The sequence below is a fragment of the Cynoglossus semilaevis genome, chromosome 10 (assembly GCF_000523025.1).
Source record: "Cynoglossus semilaevis isolate Cse_v1.0 chromosome 10, Cse_v1.0, whole genome shotgun sequence".
In the NCBI taxonomy this organism is placed as follows: domain Eukaryota; kingdom Metazoa; phylum Chordata; class Actinopteri; order Pleuronectiformes; family Cynoglossidae; genus Cynoglossus; species Cynoglossus semilaevis.
Window position 1 is genome coordinate 3,874,158 of NC_024316.1, and position 16,369 is coordinate 3,890,526.

Sequence of the window (16,369 nt, forward strand, 5' to 3'; positions counted from 1 at the left end):
GCCCGGGGGGCGAGGAGGGGTCCACGAATAGGGCCCCCGTCGGGGGGGGGGGGGGGGGGGGGTATCACACTGGGGGCACATGGGACACAGGGCCACACCCATGATGGGCATTTGAAGGGGTTGGAAAGATCTGTATATATTAAAATATAAAACAGTTGTAATTAAGGACGAGAAACACATACACATACATTTGAATATTATTAAAAGGCATCTCTCATATAGTTAAGTTTGAGCTAAAATTGTTCTTAGCCAGCTACACCATTATGAAATTCTACCATAACATAAAAACATAAAACCAGAGAGTTTGCCTTTTAAGGGGTTTAGACATGTTTGTTATAGATTAACTTTAGGTGTGACTTATTCCCCTGAATGATCATTAACAGGATGAGTAGTCGATAAGTGAAATAAAGAAATAAAACATTGGGAGTCAACGGAGAATCCCTGATTTGGAAGTAAACTTTTCCATCTAGAGGAGCCACACCGGCAAAACGTTCAGTCACATTTCTCCTGAAGACCAGTATCTTCAGAGTATCAGCTCTTCAAAGGAGATGAATCCAGTAAGAGAGATCGGATCACACAAGATAAGAGTGGTTTTGAAGTGATAAGTCAGAAGGAATTCCGCAATTCTGTGGTGGTAAAAATCGTAGCGTATTTGTAGGGCTGCAAATGTTTACCTAGCGATTGCACAAATTACCCTCTCTATAAAATCTCTCCCCATGACACGTTTCACGTAGTTTACAGACCGTATTGTCACTCTTATCTTTATGGCCAAAGTCATTGATTTGATTTTCGTTTTTAAACCATGGCTTTGTTATCTGCGTTAGATTTCGTTCACACACATACCTTATCAGAGTGGATGTCAACGCTGGTCATTCATCAACAGACAGAGCTGATATAAATATCATCTGAAATAAACCCAAGATGCTTTTCCTCATTTCAGATCTTTGACAGGATTAAGGAGAACGCCCACTTGGCCATCTCTCTGGACAATGCTCGCCTGGCCTCAGATGACTTCAGAGTCAAGTAAGTTCTCCAACTTCTTAGGGGTTCTATGCATCCTCTCTCCAACGTATCTGACACACATCGATGTCCCTTCAGAATGGAGTACGAGATGACCATGCGTCAGACAGTAGAGGCCGACGTCGGCAGACTGAGGAAGATTCTAGATGACACCAACGTAATCCGTCTGCACCTGGAGAGCGACATCGAGTCTCTGAGGGAGGAGCTCATCAGTCTGAGAAAGAATCACGAGGCTGTAAGGACAAGGAAAACTGAAAATGGAACTGGAAAACCTCCCATCGACCTTCTGAAAGACGTTCCAATTTCTTCTTTAACAGGAGGTTGCTGACATACGAGCCCAGATCACACAGGTCGGCGTCCACGTGGATGTCGACGCTCCAAAGGGTCAGGACCTGGCCAGGATCATGGAGGAGATGAGGGAAAAGTACGAGAGGATCGCTCTGAAGAACCAGGAGGAGCTGAAAGCATGGCACGAGACTCAGGTCAGTCATCAGTGTGTGCTGAGCCTTTAGGTGTAGACTTATGGTATTTTTCAGACAGCTAACAGATGTGTTTGGTGTTGTCATTTGCAGATCACGGAGGTCCAGGTCCAGGTCACCCAGAGCACAGTAGCGTTGAAGGAGGCCACCACAGTCTTGTCAGAAACCAGGAGAAAATACCAGGCTTTGGACATCGAGCTGCAGTCTGCTCATAGTCTTGTAAGAATTTGAATAGTTGGTTTAACACTTGGTTTAGTTAGGTCAGGAGTTTGGGGTTTAACTAATCATATCAGAAGAAAGCTTAGCAGTAGACATGAGCATACTTCAAAAAAACATTTTTTAAATTTGCGAAATAAAATCAAGAAGCTGATATGATGATAACCCTGGTTTAAGGTTGGAAAGAAAATGGTAGCTCAAAAACATGGAGCTGTCACCACACTTTGTCAAAGTGGGTGTGGCTTTCTTTTGGTAATATATAGTGTTATTTGGTCCAAACGACCTGTTTTTATTTACATTATTTTCTTATAATTTAAAAACGAAAACATTTCTCGAACTAAATATCCGTTTTTATTTACATTATTTTCTTATAATACAAAAACGAAAACATTTCTCGAACCAAATATCCTGGGGGGTTTTTTGTTTGTTTTTTTATCAAAATCTTTTTTTCTTTCAGACGGCCCCATAAAGTGCATAAAAAAGATGATCAACATACAGTATATTACCTATATCATTACCTTTGTTTTATATTCATATAAAAAAATGTTTCCAACACTGCAGTCTGCCTAAAGTCATCATACTGCATAATGGACTTAGTGCATCTTGATAAAAGTAAGTAGGTCAGTAACCTACTGTCTGTATCTAACCTATGTCCGCAGGCCTTATGTTTGAGTTAGCTACAGGTGTTTGCTCTGCCTTATATTTATTGAACAGACCTGCACTTTTGTTAGTCTCCAAATTTGTGTCTCCGCGTGACATCTTACAAAAAGTAAATGTAACTACCCCGTTAACCTTGGCCTCTCAACCTTCCAACAGCGAGCCAGCCTGGAGGCCACACTGCGAGACATCGAGATGCGCAACAACGCAGAGATGGAAAGGTACAACAACATCATCCATAGGCTGCAGGAGGAGCTGACTAAGATCCGTAGCGACATCCAGGCCAATGGCAGAGAGTATGAACTTCTGCTCAACATCAAGGTGAAGCTGGAGGCTGAGATCGCAGAGTACAAGAGGCTGCTGGACGGTGGAGCCATAAAGTGAGTATGAGGCGGAAGTCACAGAGAGCGGAGTCCAACATCATTTAGTCTAAATGATGAATTTTGAAAGTGAAAAAAATGCACGTAAACTCCATGTTTGTGATGTTTTGTCAAATTATATTTCCGTAAATATGAATATTTTCTAATGTTCTTGTTTTTATTTGGAAGAAATCAAGGGTGGGGTGCTTGGACTTATTGGTCCAGGTCCACTTGACATCTAAACCAACTGTATGTGGCCCCTGAAGCAAAGAAAGAATAAAATAAACTCAGTTAAGCACTCAAATTAGCGGTTTCTGTACGGAAATGAGTTGTTCTTAGTTCAGTTACAAAATATTAGTGGGCATGGTACAGAATCCCGAGGAACTCCAGAAATGACAGTAAAGTACTCTAACAAAGAAAAGTGTATTAAGAATGTTTTTGTCTAAAATCGGTTTGATTATATAATCAATTGTTTAAGTCAAACATATGAAGGCTTTACATACTGTAGCTGGTTGGTTGTCAAATTGAGTTAAATTCTTTTCTTTCTTTCTTTTTTCCAGACTTGAGGATGCAATTGATCCCAGAACAGTTCAGACCAAAGTGGTGACAGTCACTCAGACTCTGGTGGACGGAAAACTCGTCTCAGAGAGCAAAGATGTGAAATCGAGTGAAAAGGTCGTTAATTAAAAGAGGAGCTAAAAAAAACTGTAAACTGATGAAACTGCAACACAATAAAACGAACAACAAGGTGAACCCAACATTTATGTGTCTACGGTCTTTTATGAAACTTTGTTCATTTTACACATTTATCCACAAATCAGGAAATCATTTTTTAACTAATTGTGCAGATTTTTTTTTACCTTTACACCTCTGCCGTATATGTAGCAATGATTCCATAGATTGGCTGTTAGAATTCCTAGACCAGGCGTGTCAAACTCATTTTCACCGGGGGCCACATCAGCAATACAGTTCCCCTTAAAGGGCTGGTTGTAACTTGTAATTTCTCAGGTTAAGAAACTCTGCTGCAAGGACTTTACTAAATGCTTTTTAAGCTCCCATGGGCCTCACAAAATGGCTTGGCGGGCCAAATTTGGTCCCCAGGACTTGAGTTTGACACGTACAGTATGTCCTAAAGGATACACATATTTGGTGCCTCTAAGGGACAGGCTGTTAAAGCAGATCTACTGTTAACACAAGAATGTGGGATCAATACATTTGCAACTAGAGAGCAAACGTTGCAAAGATCATTGCATCGAAACTTACCAGTGGTAAGTGTTAAATATAATTGCTGAATGTTTGTACCAAATGAGCTAATGGTTTCCAAACAATACTGCAATTTCCCAGGGAAACAGCTAGGCTCCCAAAGCTGTCAACAAGAGGTCAAAGTCACGTACAACAGAGCTAAGAATATCTAATGGGATAAACAGCAGAGCATGAGTTTGTAAATATTATCCATTGCTGGAAAAATGTATGAGCTAAATTTGCAATATATTCACAGATAGCATACACTTCACCACCATCAAGGTCAGCACTGCTGGCCTAAACAGTATCACAATCAGTGATACTGTCTCATTATTTCTCTTGGTTGTCGAGTTTTTCATCCAATCATATTTCAGCCATCATTAGTTGCCAGGGTGAAAGAAATCTATCACAGGGCCTTTAAAACCAGCAGTGCTAAAATGAATAACAGTGAAAATGCTTCTTTAACCAATCAGATTTTGAGGTTAGCGGCACCAAGGCTTTTTAGCGGGAGTACAGCCTAGAAACGTAAACACGCACATTGATCGTTCTTCTTTTGTTTTTCTCCTCTGTTGTAGCTATTTTACAGCTGATTTCTAAAATCTGATATGACAATGAAGTGTAAACAGCTCCAAAGGTTTATCATGTATTGTATAACATGAACTCGCTGTACGTTACATAAGTCCGACTCCCCGATGTGCACATCACTCATTGAGGGCAGAGCGACCTGCTGCCCTTTTCCTCCCCCTCAGTGAGTCAGCAGTGAGCTCAGGAAATTCCTGCTACTGCTGAGAAATTTGCAGCCTGTTTTCCTTCTTTGTCCTGTAACGGTCAGAACTCCTCTGTTCCCATGTCCACTTTCAACTCTCTCTGTTTATTCGTGCGCATATGAGTCAGTCCAAGTCCTGGGATCTCCTTGATATAGACGCGGAATTTAGATTATGGTTGAATCACTGCATGAGTTGTCAAACATTAGCAGAGGCTCTGGACTGGGCTGAGTTAAAATGACCTCCAAAGGTTCCACATCGTTCTCTCTTGTGCTGCCAAAGAGTTTGTTTATGCAGGCTTAAGAGGCAAAAGAAGCTTCTGATAGAGAGAGAGAGAGAGAGAGAGAGAGATGGAGAGAGAGGGAGAGCGAAAAGATAAATGTAAAAACATACAAATGTTTGAAAAGCTACAAACATAAGCTTAAAAACAGATAATTCAAAGATAAATCATTGTTGAAAGAACTAGCTACATATCCTTAATCGGTGAGCCATAAATGTAGTTTACTTTAAAATAACTTTTGATAGAATTGTACTCAAAATAAAAAATAAAAAAAAAACAACAAAAAAGAATTACTAAGATAGAATTACTATGAGGGAGAAGGGAAGCCTAGCTAAATAGCCTAGCCATAGCCTAAATGGAGCTAATGTTTTGGTGTCTTATTAAGTTGAAAAAAATGATCTAACATACAGGGTTTTATTGTGTTTAAAGACATCTAGGGAACCAGAGAGAGGTTGTTAGTTTTCATTGTTAGCTTCAGAGCAGCAAAGACTTTCCTCTCTGTCTCCTGCAGACAGGAAGGTATTGTTCAGCAGAGGAATTAGAAGCATGCAGATGTGATGTACTGATGTCCTGTACTCACCACATTCATCCCTGATTCCTGTCAGTCCTGAATAATCCTCTCTTCACTACCACTTCAATAGCCTGCCCCAATGATTCCTCTCCGGCAGGGAAAATAAGAACCATCTGTGCGGAATAAGCGAACTTGGAGCACGGCATATGGAAAGCAGCAGTTACACCACACGTCCACAGTGAATGGTGCGAGCTAGGAAACTATGAGAAAGTCAACGTCAGTTTGTCGCTTTCTTCTACTAAAAACATTCCTGGCATTTAGATAAATGAGAAAACTGTACTCTCTACACCAGGGGTGTCAAAAGTTTGGTGCATACTAAAAATAACCAGTAATTTAGGGTAACATTTTTTTGTGTAATATATGCCGTCGGATTCAGCAACAGCATGGGGAACTTGGAACTGAGAAGGTTCCTCAACCTGCCTCGATATCACATAAGATAAACCCCTGAAGTATCTGTCTATCAACACCCTATTACACATTAATCAATTTGCACTTTGTTTGGTGAGACCTGCACCCACACACAGACACCGAGACATTCTTCATCTTTCCATCTACCCCACATCTGCTGGGTGTGTCGTCTCTGACTCAGTCAGTCATGAAGTTCCTCCAACACGCAGCCCTTTTCTCGGGAGGAGGAACAGAGAAGCGGTGAAGGCTGTGGACCGCCAGTGACGAAGGGTGTGTGTGTGTGTGTGTGTCTGGGTTTAAAACACATGTGGTAGACATCTGCTGTGGTAAAAAGAGAGTAATGTGAGAAGAAAAGGGGAAAGCTAAATTTGCAGGACCAAACGTTTCAGCCATTTTCGTCTCTGAAACAGAATGTATATAAATATACATTATTGCGCAACTTATCCTAACAGACTCAACGCACGTTTATTTTGTCATACGGCTGAATATCCAGCAGTAGGATTCACTTTCTTAAAGAAAACAGCCACATATGGTGTGATGTTATTGTTTCACTGAGTTGAGGAACTGCCTGTAAATGTATAGTGTGGAGGCCGGGTTGTATTTGAACCACCTTTACTCGCCATTTGTTGTGTTATTAGCACATATAGCGATTGAAACAATGCATATAGTTTAAAAAATATATGAGAAATAGGATAGGAAAGGACATTTTGGAGGAGAAAGTACTGCAGTACTTATATACAACTCCTTTAAAGAAATATATGAAATGTAAAACAATGTATTTTAAAGTCAGCCCCTGGTGGACTTCAGTGGTACTCCATTTAGAACTGCTCCAAAGAGAACATCCATCATTTCAAACAAAAGTTAAACCATAAAGTGTGCCACTTTACTGGGAGTTTTGTAGCCGACATTTGCTAACACGCGGCAGGACCTTAGATCAATAATCAAAGAGTTGACATAAGCGGGAGTCAGATTCACTCGGAATTGCAAAGTAAGCACAGTGCTCCAGACACAGATGTCCACACAGGAAGTGTTCACAACCCAAACATGTTGTCCAATCACCCCCAGCTGTGGCGAGACGAGACTCTGCACAGTGGCAGACAAATCCGATTTTCATTTTCTTCTACATGGCTGGATGAGAAAAAAAAGGACTTTACGTCAACAGTGAACAGACGATAAAAAAGAAAAAATAATTAATGGGATGAAAGTGAAAATAAAAAGACAGGATTGTGGGAGAGAGGAGGAGGAGGAGGAAGAGGAGGAGGAGGGATCGACACAGAGGACGGATTAGGATCTGGGCAAACTGCCACCATCCAGATCCAGCCACTGTTTTCACTTTCTGAGCATTAAATCCAACTCTTGCCCCGTCCAAACTGAACTGCCTGAACCTTTTCATTTTTCTTTTTTTTTTTTTTTTTTTACAAGTGACTCATTTGTCTGGTTTCTGTGGAAACTAACCACAAGAACTTTAGAGACCCGAACATAAAAAGCTCCACGTTAATTGTGGCCACAGCTAAAAATAAAACTATGGAACAACTTTTTTTATGCTGATACCAGCAATATAACGAAGATATAATATAACAGAGAAACTTTAAACATGATGAAACAAAGCCTGTCTCAATGTGAAGCAGCGCTGTGTGAAAGACGGTGCTTGAAGTCTGTCACACTGAGCTGTTTCATCAACCTTGACATTCCTGAATAAGTCACTGACTCACATTCCAGAGTAAAGGGTAAATGATTCAGTTGTGCTTCCATCCTGAGAATAAGGGGGAGTAACCTGTATGATATGGATGATATTTATGAGGAAAATATCTACGCTGGAGCTTTTAGTTCTGCAGTTACATAATAACAATAAGTTTAACTATATTGACACCACTGTTAACTGTTCAGCTTTTTATTAAGGACACTTGACCTCACTTGGCCATGTACTTTGATCAATCAGGAAGGTGTGACTGCTCTGTGCCCAGAGAAATGAAACTAGTTTTAACCACACAACATTTCGATGACAATATGTCTCAATATTTTTAAATATTGTTGGAACACTTGTCTCTACAGTAAAAAAAGAGAGGGAAAAAAGAGGAAAATGTAAATTATAGGGAAATGTAGAATCCATAGCATAAATTAGATAAGAGAAAACAGAGCTATATTTTTATTTATTATTTTTCATTTATTTTAATTCATGTAATCGTTCATTTGTATTCACGCCACTACGTTGCTATAACATAAAAGACCGCTAGGTGGCGCATCGCTTTGTGGTTGAATGGGAGCGAACACAGGAAGAATAAATCCTGTTCCAGTGACACAAACACCAGCAAAATGTCCTTTATTCTTTCCACAGGTCAGTAAATATACACTCAGTCAGGTCTACAAATTATATTTTATGAGTTGAATATGTGACTAAGTAATAAGCTGTGTACACATAAGATAAAGTAAACTCTTATCGAGAGAGGGTTGATGTTCGGTGGGTGTGACGTGTATGCTAAGTGGCTAATGCTAAGCGGACATGTATGGTAATGAGTGAAGAAAATGGATGCCCTAAATGTATGCAGATGTTTATTAATTAATGCGTTTTCTGCAATGTGTAATTTTTTTTGTAATTTTCAAAAATGTGTTTTATTTGTACTAAAATTTATATATATTTGTAATATTTGCCAAAACCAGGAAAACGCTATCCAAAGTTAAACTGCAGCTTCATTGTTAAAGTGACTCTATGAAGAATATAGTTACTGTAGTAACTTGCTCTCGTAAGTAAATAATAATTACAGTAAAAAGTAATTTCATGATATTAAAGAGACTTTTAGTTTAAAGTTGCTTCTGTGGAATAAAATGTATTTATTGTTTTTCATGAACACAATAGAATGTTGTTGTTTTTTTGTTATTAAAATGTTTTATTAAAAAAAACATGCTGTGAAATGGCCAGATGATATGAAAGTTGTGACTAAAGCTAAAGCTGTTATTCTAATAGCAGAGATTTTGGACGTTGATATATATTTATTCTTACCACAGACAAGAAAATAATTCTCTGCACCCTGGCTATCCTGCGAGGGAGGCGACATTTGCTTGGGTTTTCTCCTGGACCTCTGGTTTCATCCCACAGTCCAAAATCATGCAGATTAAGGTAAGACTGGTCTTGCTTTTTTTTTGCTCAAACATGATGAAGGAAGATGCTTTTGTGATGGCCTCTGGTCTGAAACCATTTTCTAAAGTACTCTATTGGTTTGTCTTTGAAAAAATTATCTGTTCCAGAATCATCTCTCTCTCTGCTAAAATAATTTGCTGCACAAAACACACTGAGTTGTCTTTTGCTTTCCTCAATTTAAGTAAATACATACGTATTTCATATAGTCTCTGTTGCACGTGTTCAATAAGAATATTGAAAGAGTTTATAAATTGGTGGATGTCCATTCATATTACAGGAGAATTAGTGCCACCTACTGTTAAGCAGTGTACGTAGGTAGTGTTGAATGTTTTTTGCATTGGCAAATTACTGCCACCCATTGAAAACTGGTATGTCATCCATATTTGGTTTGTGACCAAGTTGAGAATTTCTGGATTCAAGCATTGGGTTGGGTAGACAAACTAACCATATTTAAAGTATGTGACTGTGAGTGGTTGCACTATGTTTTTGTGGCCCTGTGTGTATGCCATCTTCTCCCATTGTGAGTTGGGATCCGCTCTAGTTCTGACCTTGTAAAGATTCGATATTCAATGAATGAAATTACACTTTCTGAACTGAACTTTTTTTTCTTTCTACTTATAGTATATATATAAATCAATCACAAGTAGAAAAGAGTGCACGTGTGTGTGAAGTGACCCATTGTCAGGTCAACATTCACATGCACTGATTAATGCCAAGCCAGCAGGCAATAAAAGATGTCTATCGTTATCTATAGACTGAACTTTGACTTGTCTCAGCAGGTGTTATCAAAACAGAAAGAGGGAGAGGAGCAGGAATTATTAGGAATTTGACTATAAGGGAACTTATTTTCAAGTAAAATAAAATAACCAAACATGCATTTATTTAGATACAGCTCATTAAAGCTTTTTATTCATAAAATTAAGAACAGAGGATGTGGCTCACAGAACAGCAGATAATATGTGAACAGCAAATACAATTACAGTTTAGCAGATTAGAGCAGGATAACCACGAAACCATGCAAAAATGTACAAAATTAAAGAAAAAGTGCATGGACAAAAACAAAAAAGCATCTCTAGTGACTAGAAGTGCTTCTTTAAGGCTGCATTTTATTGAGAAAGTTTATTTAGTTGTCATATGTTAAAATGACATTTGTGGAGAATCCCAGATACATTAACTACCAGAAGCATCACAGATAACATTTATGTTGATAAAATACACATAAAACAGTATAACAAATTATCTCAATAACTTTAATCCAACATGGAAATCTAATTTAATTAAATATTTTATAGGAAAAAGTAAGCCAAAAAAATAAACTGTTACTAATCTATAATTTTTTTTTTGCCAAGTTTTACTTGTTAGATTTTTCCTCATGTTTTCTGGCCAAGTTTCACCTAAACTGTAAATAAGCTGTTTATTTACTTGGCACCATTACAGGCCCTTTTGTGCGAATTTCACAGATCGATTTAAACAACACCTTCATTTCAAAGACAGTAATACATGAACTAAGTCGTACAACATTGTTGTGTTGATCTTAGAAGCTTAATCCCAGGAATGTAAAGGTTAAAACTTTGGGCCCGCCTCTAGTCAAAGATGAACTGTTGCCTTGCAATAAACTCTGATGAGAATGGGGGGTTTAAGGGCTCAGATAACAGACGGGGTAAAAACAAGTCAGTTCTGTTGTGAAATGTTTAGGTGTGGTTTTCTCTTCTCCTTTCAGGCTGGGGTTCTCTCCTCAAAGCATATATTTGCTTACATTTATCTTGGGTGGAAATAGGAAAGCTAGTGGACCAAGATGGGGGCGTGTTCAGTCACCTGACATCACAGTTTACCCAGATGTTTTTCTTTCTTTTTTCTCTTAGTGGTATAAGATGTCGTCTAAGTTAGGTCAGTCTGAAAGAGGCCGAGGGAAATGAGCAGCCGTTAATCTCAGTGACTGGTTGATGACAGAGTACAAGGTCAAAGATCAGGTCCGTTCAGAGATCACGTTGTGCTGTGTTTACGCAGTTACCATGGTAACTTGGTGACGTGAGAGAGTTTGTATGGTAAACACTGCAGTGGATAATGACTTTTAGAAGATTGTTTGGATTTATGCAATGAGGAAACTCCAACTTCTGCAAGCCTAAATATATACATTATGCAATGTTACACAACAAGGCAGTGTTTTTTTTAATACTATGACGAATGTAGAGAACGTTTTCCCAAATCATGTTGTATAGCAAAACTGGTATGGCCAATTACGGGGTGCACAAACTATGTCAATGAATTGTCAATGAAGTCATGAAACACAGTAGACACTAGTGATTCACATCTGGTATCTGAGATTTGAACCATTTTTCTGTGACCCAATGGTGTAGAGCTCCAAGTATGTCACATGGTCTGCCTATAACGATAAAACATGGGGCTTCTGTGACCCACATGAAATCCAAAATGTAGGCCACACATTTTCTCAAAACATGGGACCATAGTCTGAAGCACTAGGTGTGGGCCATTGGTAATGTATGTAAGCCATATAAACATAATTCCTATAAATAAGCCAAAGTAAAAGTATTTTAAGGCTCATTACTTAGCTGTAACATTTTGCTCTGCAGGAGTTGACTAAATAATAGGCGTTAAAACAGTTAAAAAGTAAAAACGTCATCTTGCTTGTCTGTCATTGGAAATGTCTCTTTTCAATGTGCCCTCTGACTTTGAGTCAAACGGTGCACAACGCTTCATCTCCACTATTTACAAAGACTGTCATCGCACCAACACCTCTACTTTTACCAAGTCTTTGTCAAAACATTCACAGTTCTCTGGAGACCAGTCATGCAGGACATCTTCTAAGGCTCAAACAGCACATGCTCTTACACACACACACACTCCAACACAAAGAGGCCAGAACAGCTTTCTGTTTTTGAACTCTAGTCAGTGGCCTACACTTTCCTCTTGAAACCCATTCAAAGAAATCTGATATGTAATCTGGAATTGTATTTTAGTTCTGGCAGGTGTTTGTGTGTAGCTGCAGCTTTCTATGTTGGTACTGAAGGCTTCCACCCTTTCTCCTATTCTTTAGCACATCCTCTGCAGTCACCTGACTGCTCCCAGAGGAACCGCACTTTATAGACGGGAAGGGCCACAGTCTGTTTCTCACCTCAGTACATGCTGTGTAGGATGTGGTTTTCATCAACAACCTGTACAGTGAGGCAAACCTTTGTCTCTGGTTTGGTTGATTTGTGTCCAAAGACAACGTGTGTGGTGTGCAGTGGTTAGCATGCCTGCGTGGCAAGCAGAGAGAACAGAATCCTGGGTTCAATTCCCAGAGGAATCAAATATCCCTAATAGTGCTTTCTGTGTGGCAGCCTGTGAGTTGCAACCACGTACTTAGTGGCACCTCCTGTGGCGGCCTGTGCCGGTTGCAAAGACTTAAACTATAAATTTCCCCATTGTGGGGTGACTTCGGGACTTTATTATTATTATGATTATTAGGTTTTCTTGTGAACTTATTTTCACAGCTTGCATATTGGTGCTGCTCCCCCTTGTGTATGAGCCAGTCCAAAAAACTTTCCAAAACTTAATATTTCAGCTGTCTTTGCCAACAATGTTACACAAGGAAGGAAAAAAAGGATTAAATTCCTAAGATACCATCTCTAAGGAGGGAGACGGGGAGAAGTCATCTACTCTTTTCATGTTATAATCAGGATCAGAGCTGTCTTGTTGATCTCAAATCTCCAAAAACAGTCACTGAGTGTATGCCAGTAAGGTTTACACATGAGAGGTCAAGCAGCAGTTAGTTGTTTCAGCGCTACAGCTGCTTATTTGGCCTCCGATTTCTGTGATATGACCAAAAATGGTCTTTCACTGCTCACTGCTATCAGGAATCTGGCCTTTATCTCTCAGCCAATAGGGATTGCACTGTTACAAAATGCTACCAAAGGTCAACACAAGAGCTCCAGGAGGAAAAAAACTGAGGACAAAGGAGGCAATGGGTGACAATAAAACAGGGCAACGTGTTGATTTGGTACTTCTACAGTTGATCATGTGACAGTTTTGGTGAGACTGTCACATGATCAGGTGGATTCTTAGACTTGTTAAGCATAGTGAATAATTAACTTTAAATGTAATGATTAACTTGGCCATCACGTCCACTGTAGCTAAAAATTGCAGAAAAAAATAGTTTTATCCGTCAGAGTAAACATTTACAGTCTAGGACCTTGAGATGTCATCTTGAGTCAGACTTGATACAACAGTAACACATTTATACTCCTTGGTCTCTGCAGCGGAACAAATCAAAAACCCCTGGTCAATGTCCTCTTCAGATAATCAAGTAGCGTAAACCAGTCGCTGGTAAAGTGACAACTTTATGACTGGATATGAAGGCCTGAGGTGTAGTTCTGAAAGTTGTAGTTTCCTGTCAAGGACATTGGTGGTGGAGAATGGCTGGATGAATGGGTGTTTTAAAGTTGGAATGACAAGGAAACAGGTAAAATCTAAACCTGTATGCCTGACCTACTGTAAAAGCTGGTTGCAGCTCTGCATTGATTCCCAACAGACTCGTCGGTCGTTTGCATTTTCATTCTGCACCATGTGAAACAGTTGGAGTGTAAAGCTGACGCTGGCACGAAGTCATTTTTTTAATTAATAGTCACGGTAATTTGATCTTCCCTTATCTCAACACTTTAATCTGCTTTGACGTCCATCATCACCTCCTTCTCCTGCCTCTGCTTTGCTTCACCCACTTGGCAGGAAAACGGCTCTCACGAGGTTTTCCAGTCCAGTTCAGAGAAGAATGTCAGTTTCATATTATGCTGCAAAAAGACAAAAGACCTGCATACGTGCGCAGAACAAAACACGTCAAACTCAGCGGAACAATGTTGGATAGTGTTCAAATATCACATATGATAATGTGATTGTTGTGGTGGTGTGATTCACCAAATGTTATCCCAGGAATGGCACCAGATTAGCCCAAACAAGTATCTTACAAATACCATAAAAGATACCTTTCTCTTCTCTTCTTAATTATTTCATATTTAAGATTTTTACTGTTTATTTTGATTGCTTCAAAATAATTTAAAATGATTAAATCTTTCAGTATAGACAGATAAGGAAATCTGTTGTTTGGGCGCGATGGATTTGGTGTTTTAATTTGGACTTCTTCATCTCTATTGCCTGTCATCTGAATCTGGTTTTTGGATTTTGAGGATTCTACACACGGCAGATCATCCGACCATCTGGTCAGAACCATAAAAGCTAAAGTATGAGCTCTGTCATAGTTATTTCACCGTCTGGGTTCGGTTTTGCATCAGACATGGTTGTTCCAGACTGGGTGAGATCTCTGGATACTCCTGTTCTTATAAGGAATCTTATGACCACAGCTGAAGGATAAGACAAGGAGTTGTTGACTACCCACGGTTCTGCCCTGACTTCACCAGATTAGGAGGAGTAGTGATTTCAAACATTAAAGATGCAGTTTGGTGTGCTTGTTCAAAGACCCTTACATCACTAAGGGAGTGATCCTTTACATAGTTCTCAGCTTCTTCTTGTCTAAGTGTGATTGGAGGAGGGAGTTGGACCCCAGCACCACAGTAAACACAGAACACCCCTCAGCCTGCTTACATAACCGAGGGTGTTCTAATACTGATAGATGATGGTGTTTTACCGGATGTTATAAAGGAGTAACATTCACTTTCGTTAAATCTGTCTCTGTCTCTTGCGCTGTTGCTTTTTTTGTCGATATATCATTGTCCTTTCATAACGACATGACAACATTTTGAGGACTTCCAGTTAAACACTTAGACCTTTACCTTGCAGTGGTGCAGCACTGCCCCCTATCATGTGGTCAAGACAAAAAAAGAAAAAGTCTACAGAAGAAGTGTCTGCACTTTTTTGGCTTAAACACCTCTTAAAATGAGAGAATTGTTGCAATTGGGAATTGTTTGCCCTTCATTATGGCTCCCAGGTGTAAGTCAGACTTGTATGATCTTTTTATGTCCTAGGTTATGATACAGTATGTACAGTATGTGAGTTCAGACATGAAAATGGAGTTGTGTTGCACTTTTGAAACGGCATTCCAACTAAAGTCGAAGACCCCCTGTATACAGTACCTGAACTGGGGATCTTTACATGGTTCATATAAATATTTCCCACGGTCTTTACTCTGTGTATGCACCTGAATAGACGGTGTTTTCCTGATTTTAAAGCTTTCACATTTATGATGCTACTCCAAAACTCTTTTGTATGTGGAGATAAACCAGACGTCTGTCATCAGCAGACATCCTATAGAGGTAGGACACCTGCACAAGGATCTAATCAACATCAGCAGACATCCTATAGAGGTAGGATACCTGCACAAGGATCTAATCAAACTCATGAGAATTTCTTGTACGACCACTCCATAAGCTCTTCGTGATCACATATGCATCTGTGGGAACCTCGGAGTGTTGAGATTAATGATGTTTATGTCACTTTGACTCCTGTAAATTACACAGGACAAAGAACACACTGTATCTATTCAGCCAAACTTAAATACCAAGATATTTGGAGGAAAATAAAGACTTCAGAACAGTTTGGCTGATTCTTTGTTCTGACCCTACAGTAAAACCATTCAGACAACGGAGTTCTTTCACTGGGAGTTGGAGTTGGACTCGGTTCCAGGAGGCGATGAGGTCTAATGGTCTAATGAATCTGGATTTTTCTGAAAGCCCTGTTTAATTGGTGTTCAGTAAGGAGTCTGAGCATCTCTCTGTGCTGTGGAATTTTTAAGTGTGAACTGCCAGAACCCACACAGTGATCACACTCACGTCAGATCAATTCACAGGCCAAAGGCAGAATCGAACTGACAAACTCCATCTACGCATTGACAAATACATGGGAATCCCTATAAAACAGTTGACCTTTTTCTGTTTCCTGAGTTCACAAACCCAATAAATGACCGTACTGGAGCTTGATTACAGATAAACTGTATGGCCTTTTGCGTTTTGTACAGAGTAACAGACCACAATCTTTCCTCCCTTGCACCAAATACACCCGTTACATTGGATTATCTCTTTTTAAATCAGGGCTGTCAAACTCATTTTGGTTCAGGGGCCACATTCATCCAGATTAGATGTCAAGTGGACCAGACCAGTACAACCATTACATAATTACATATAAATCACAATAAGTCAGTGTAATGTACCCCTTGTTTTCATGCAAATAAGTACAAGCATATTACAAAATCTTCATATTTTAATGAAATATAATTTGACAAATCATCACA

At 39.4% G+C, this 16,369-nt stretch overlaps 1 protein-coding gene and 1 long non-coding RNA gene across 2 annotated transcripts in view; both read left to right on the forward strand.

Annotated features, from left to right (window-relative positions):
* The window catches only part of LOC103384640 (keratin, type I cytoskeletal 18-like), a 4,203-nt gene extending 714 nt beyond the window's left edge, over positions 1 to 3,489 (forward strand). The window contains exons 2-7 of the mRNA XM_008318225.3: positions 941 to 1,023; positions 1,099 to 1,255; positions 1,338 to 1,502; positions 1,593 to 1,718; positions 2,532 to 2,752; positions 3,292 to 3,489. Of these exons, the coding sequence (XP_008316447.1) occupies positions 941 to 1,023; positions 1,099 to 1,255; positions 1,338 to 1,502; positions 1,593 to 1,718; positions 2,532 to 2,752; positions 3,292 to 3,418 (879 nt within the window). The 3' untranslated portion in view covers positions 3,419 to 3,489. The remainder of the gene's footprint in view (positions 1 to 940; positions 1,024 to 1,098; positions 1,256 to 1,337; positions 1,503 to 1,592; positions 1,719 to 2,531; positions 2,753 to 3,291) is intronic.
* A 4,588-nt stretch (positions 3,490 to 8,077) lies between these two features.
* LOC112487655 (uncharacterized) lies at positions 8,078 to 16,164 on the forward strand. The gene is made up of 3 exons (XR_003050964.1): positions 8,078 to 8,331; positions 9,000 to 9,111; positions 15,707 to 16,164. It is a non-coding gene; the product is annotated as an uncharacterized LOC112487655 (long non-coding RNA).
* The last annotated feature ends 205 nt before the right edge of the window (positions 16,165 to 16,369 follow it).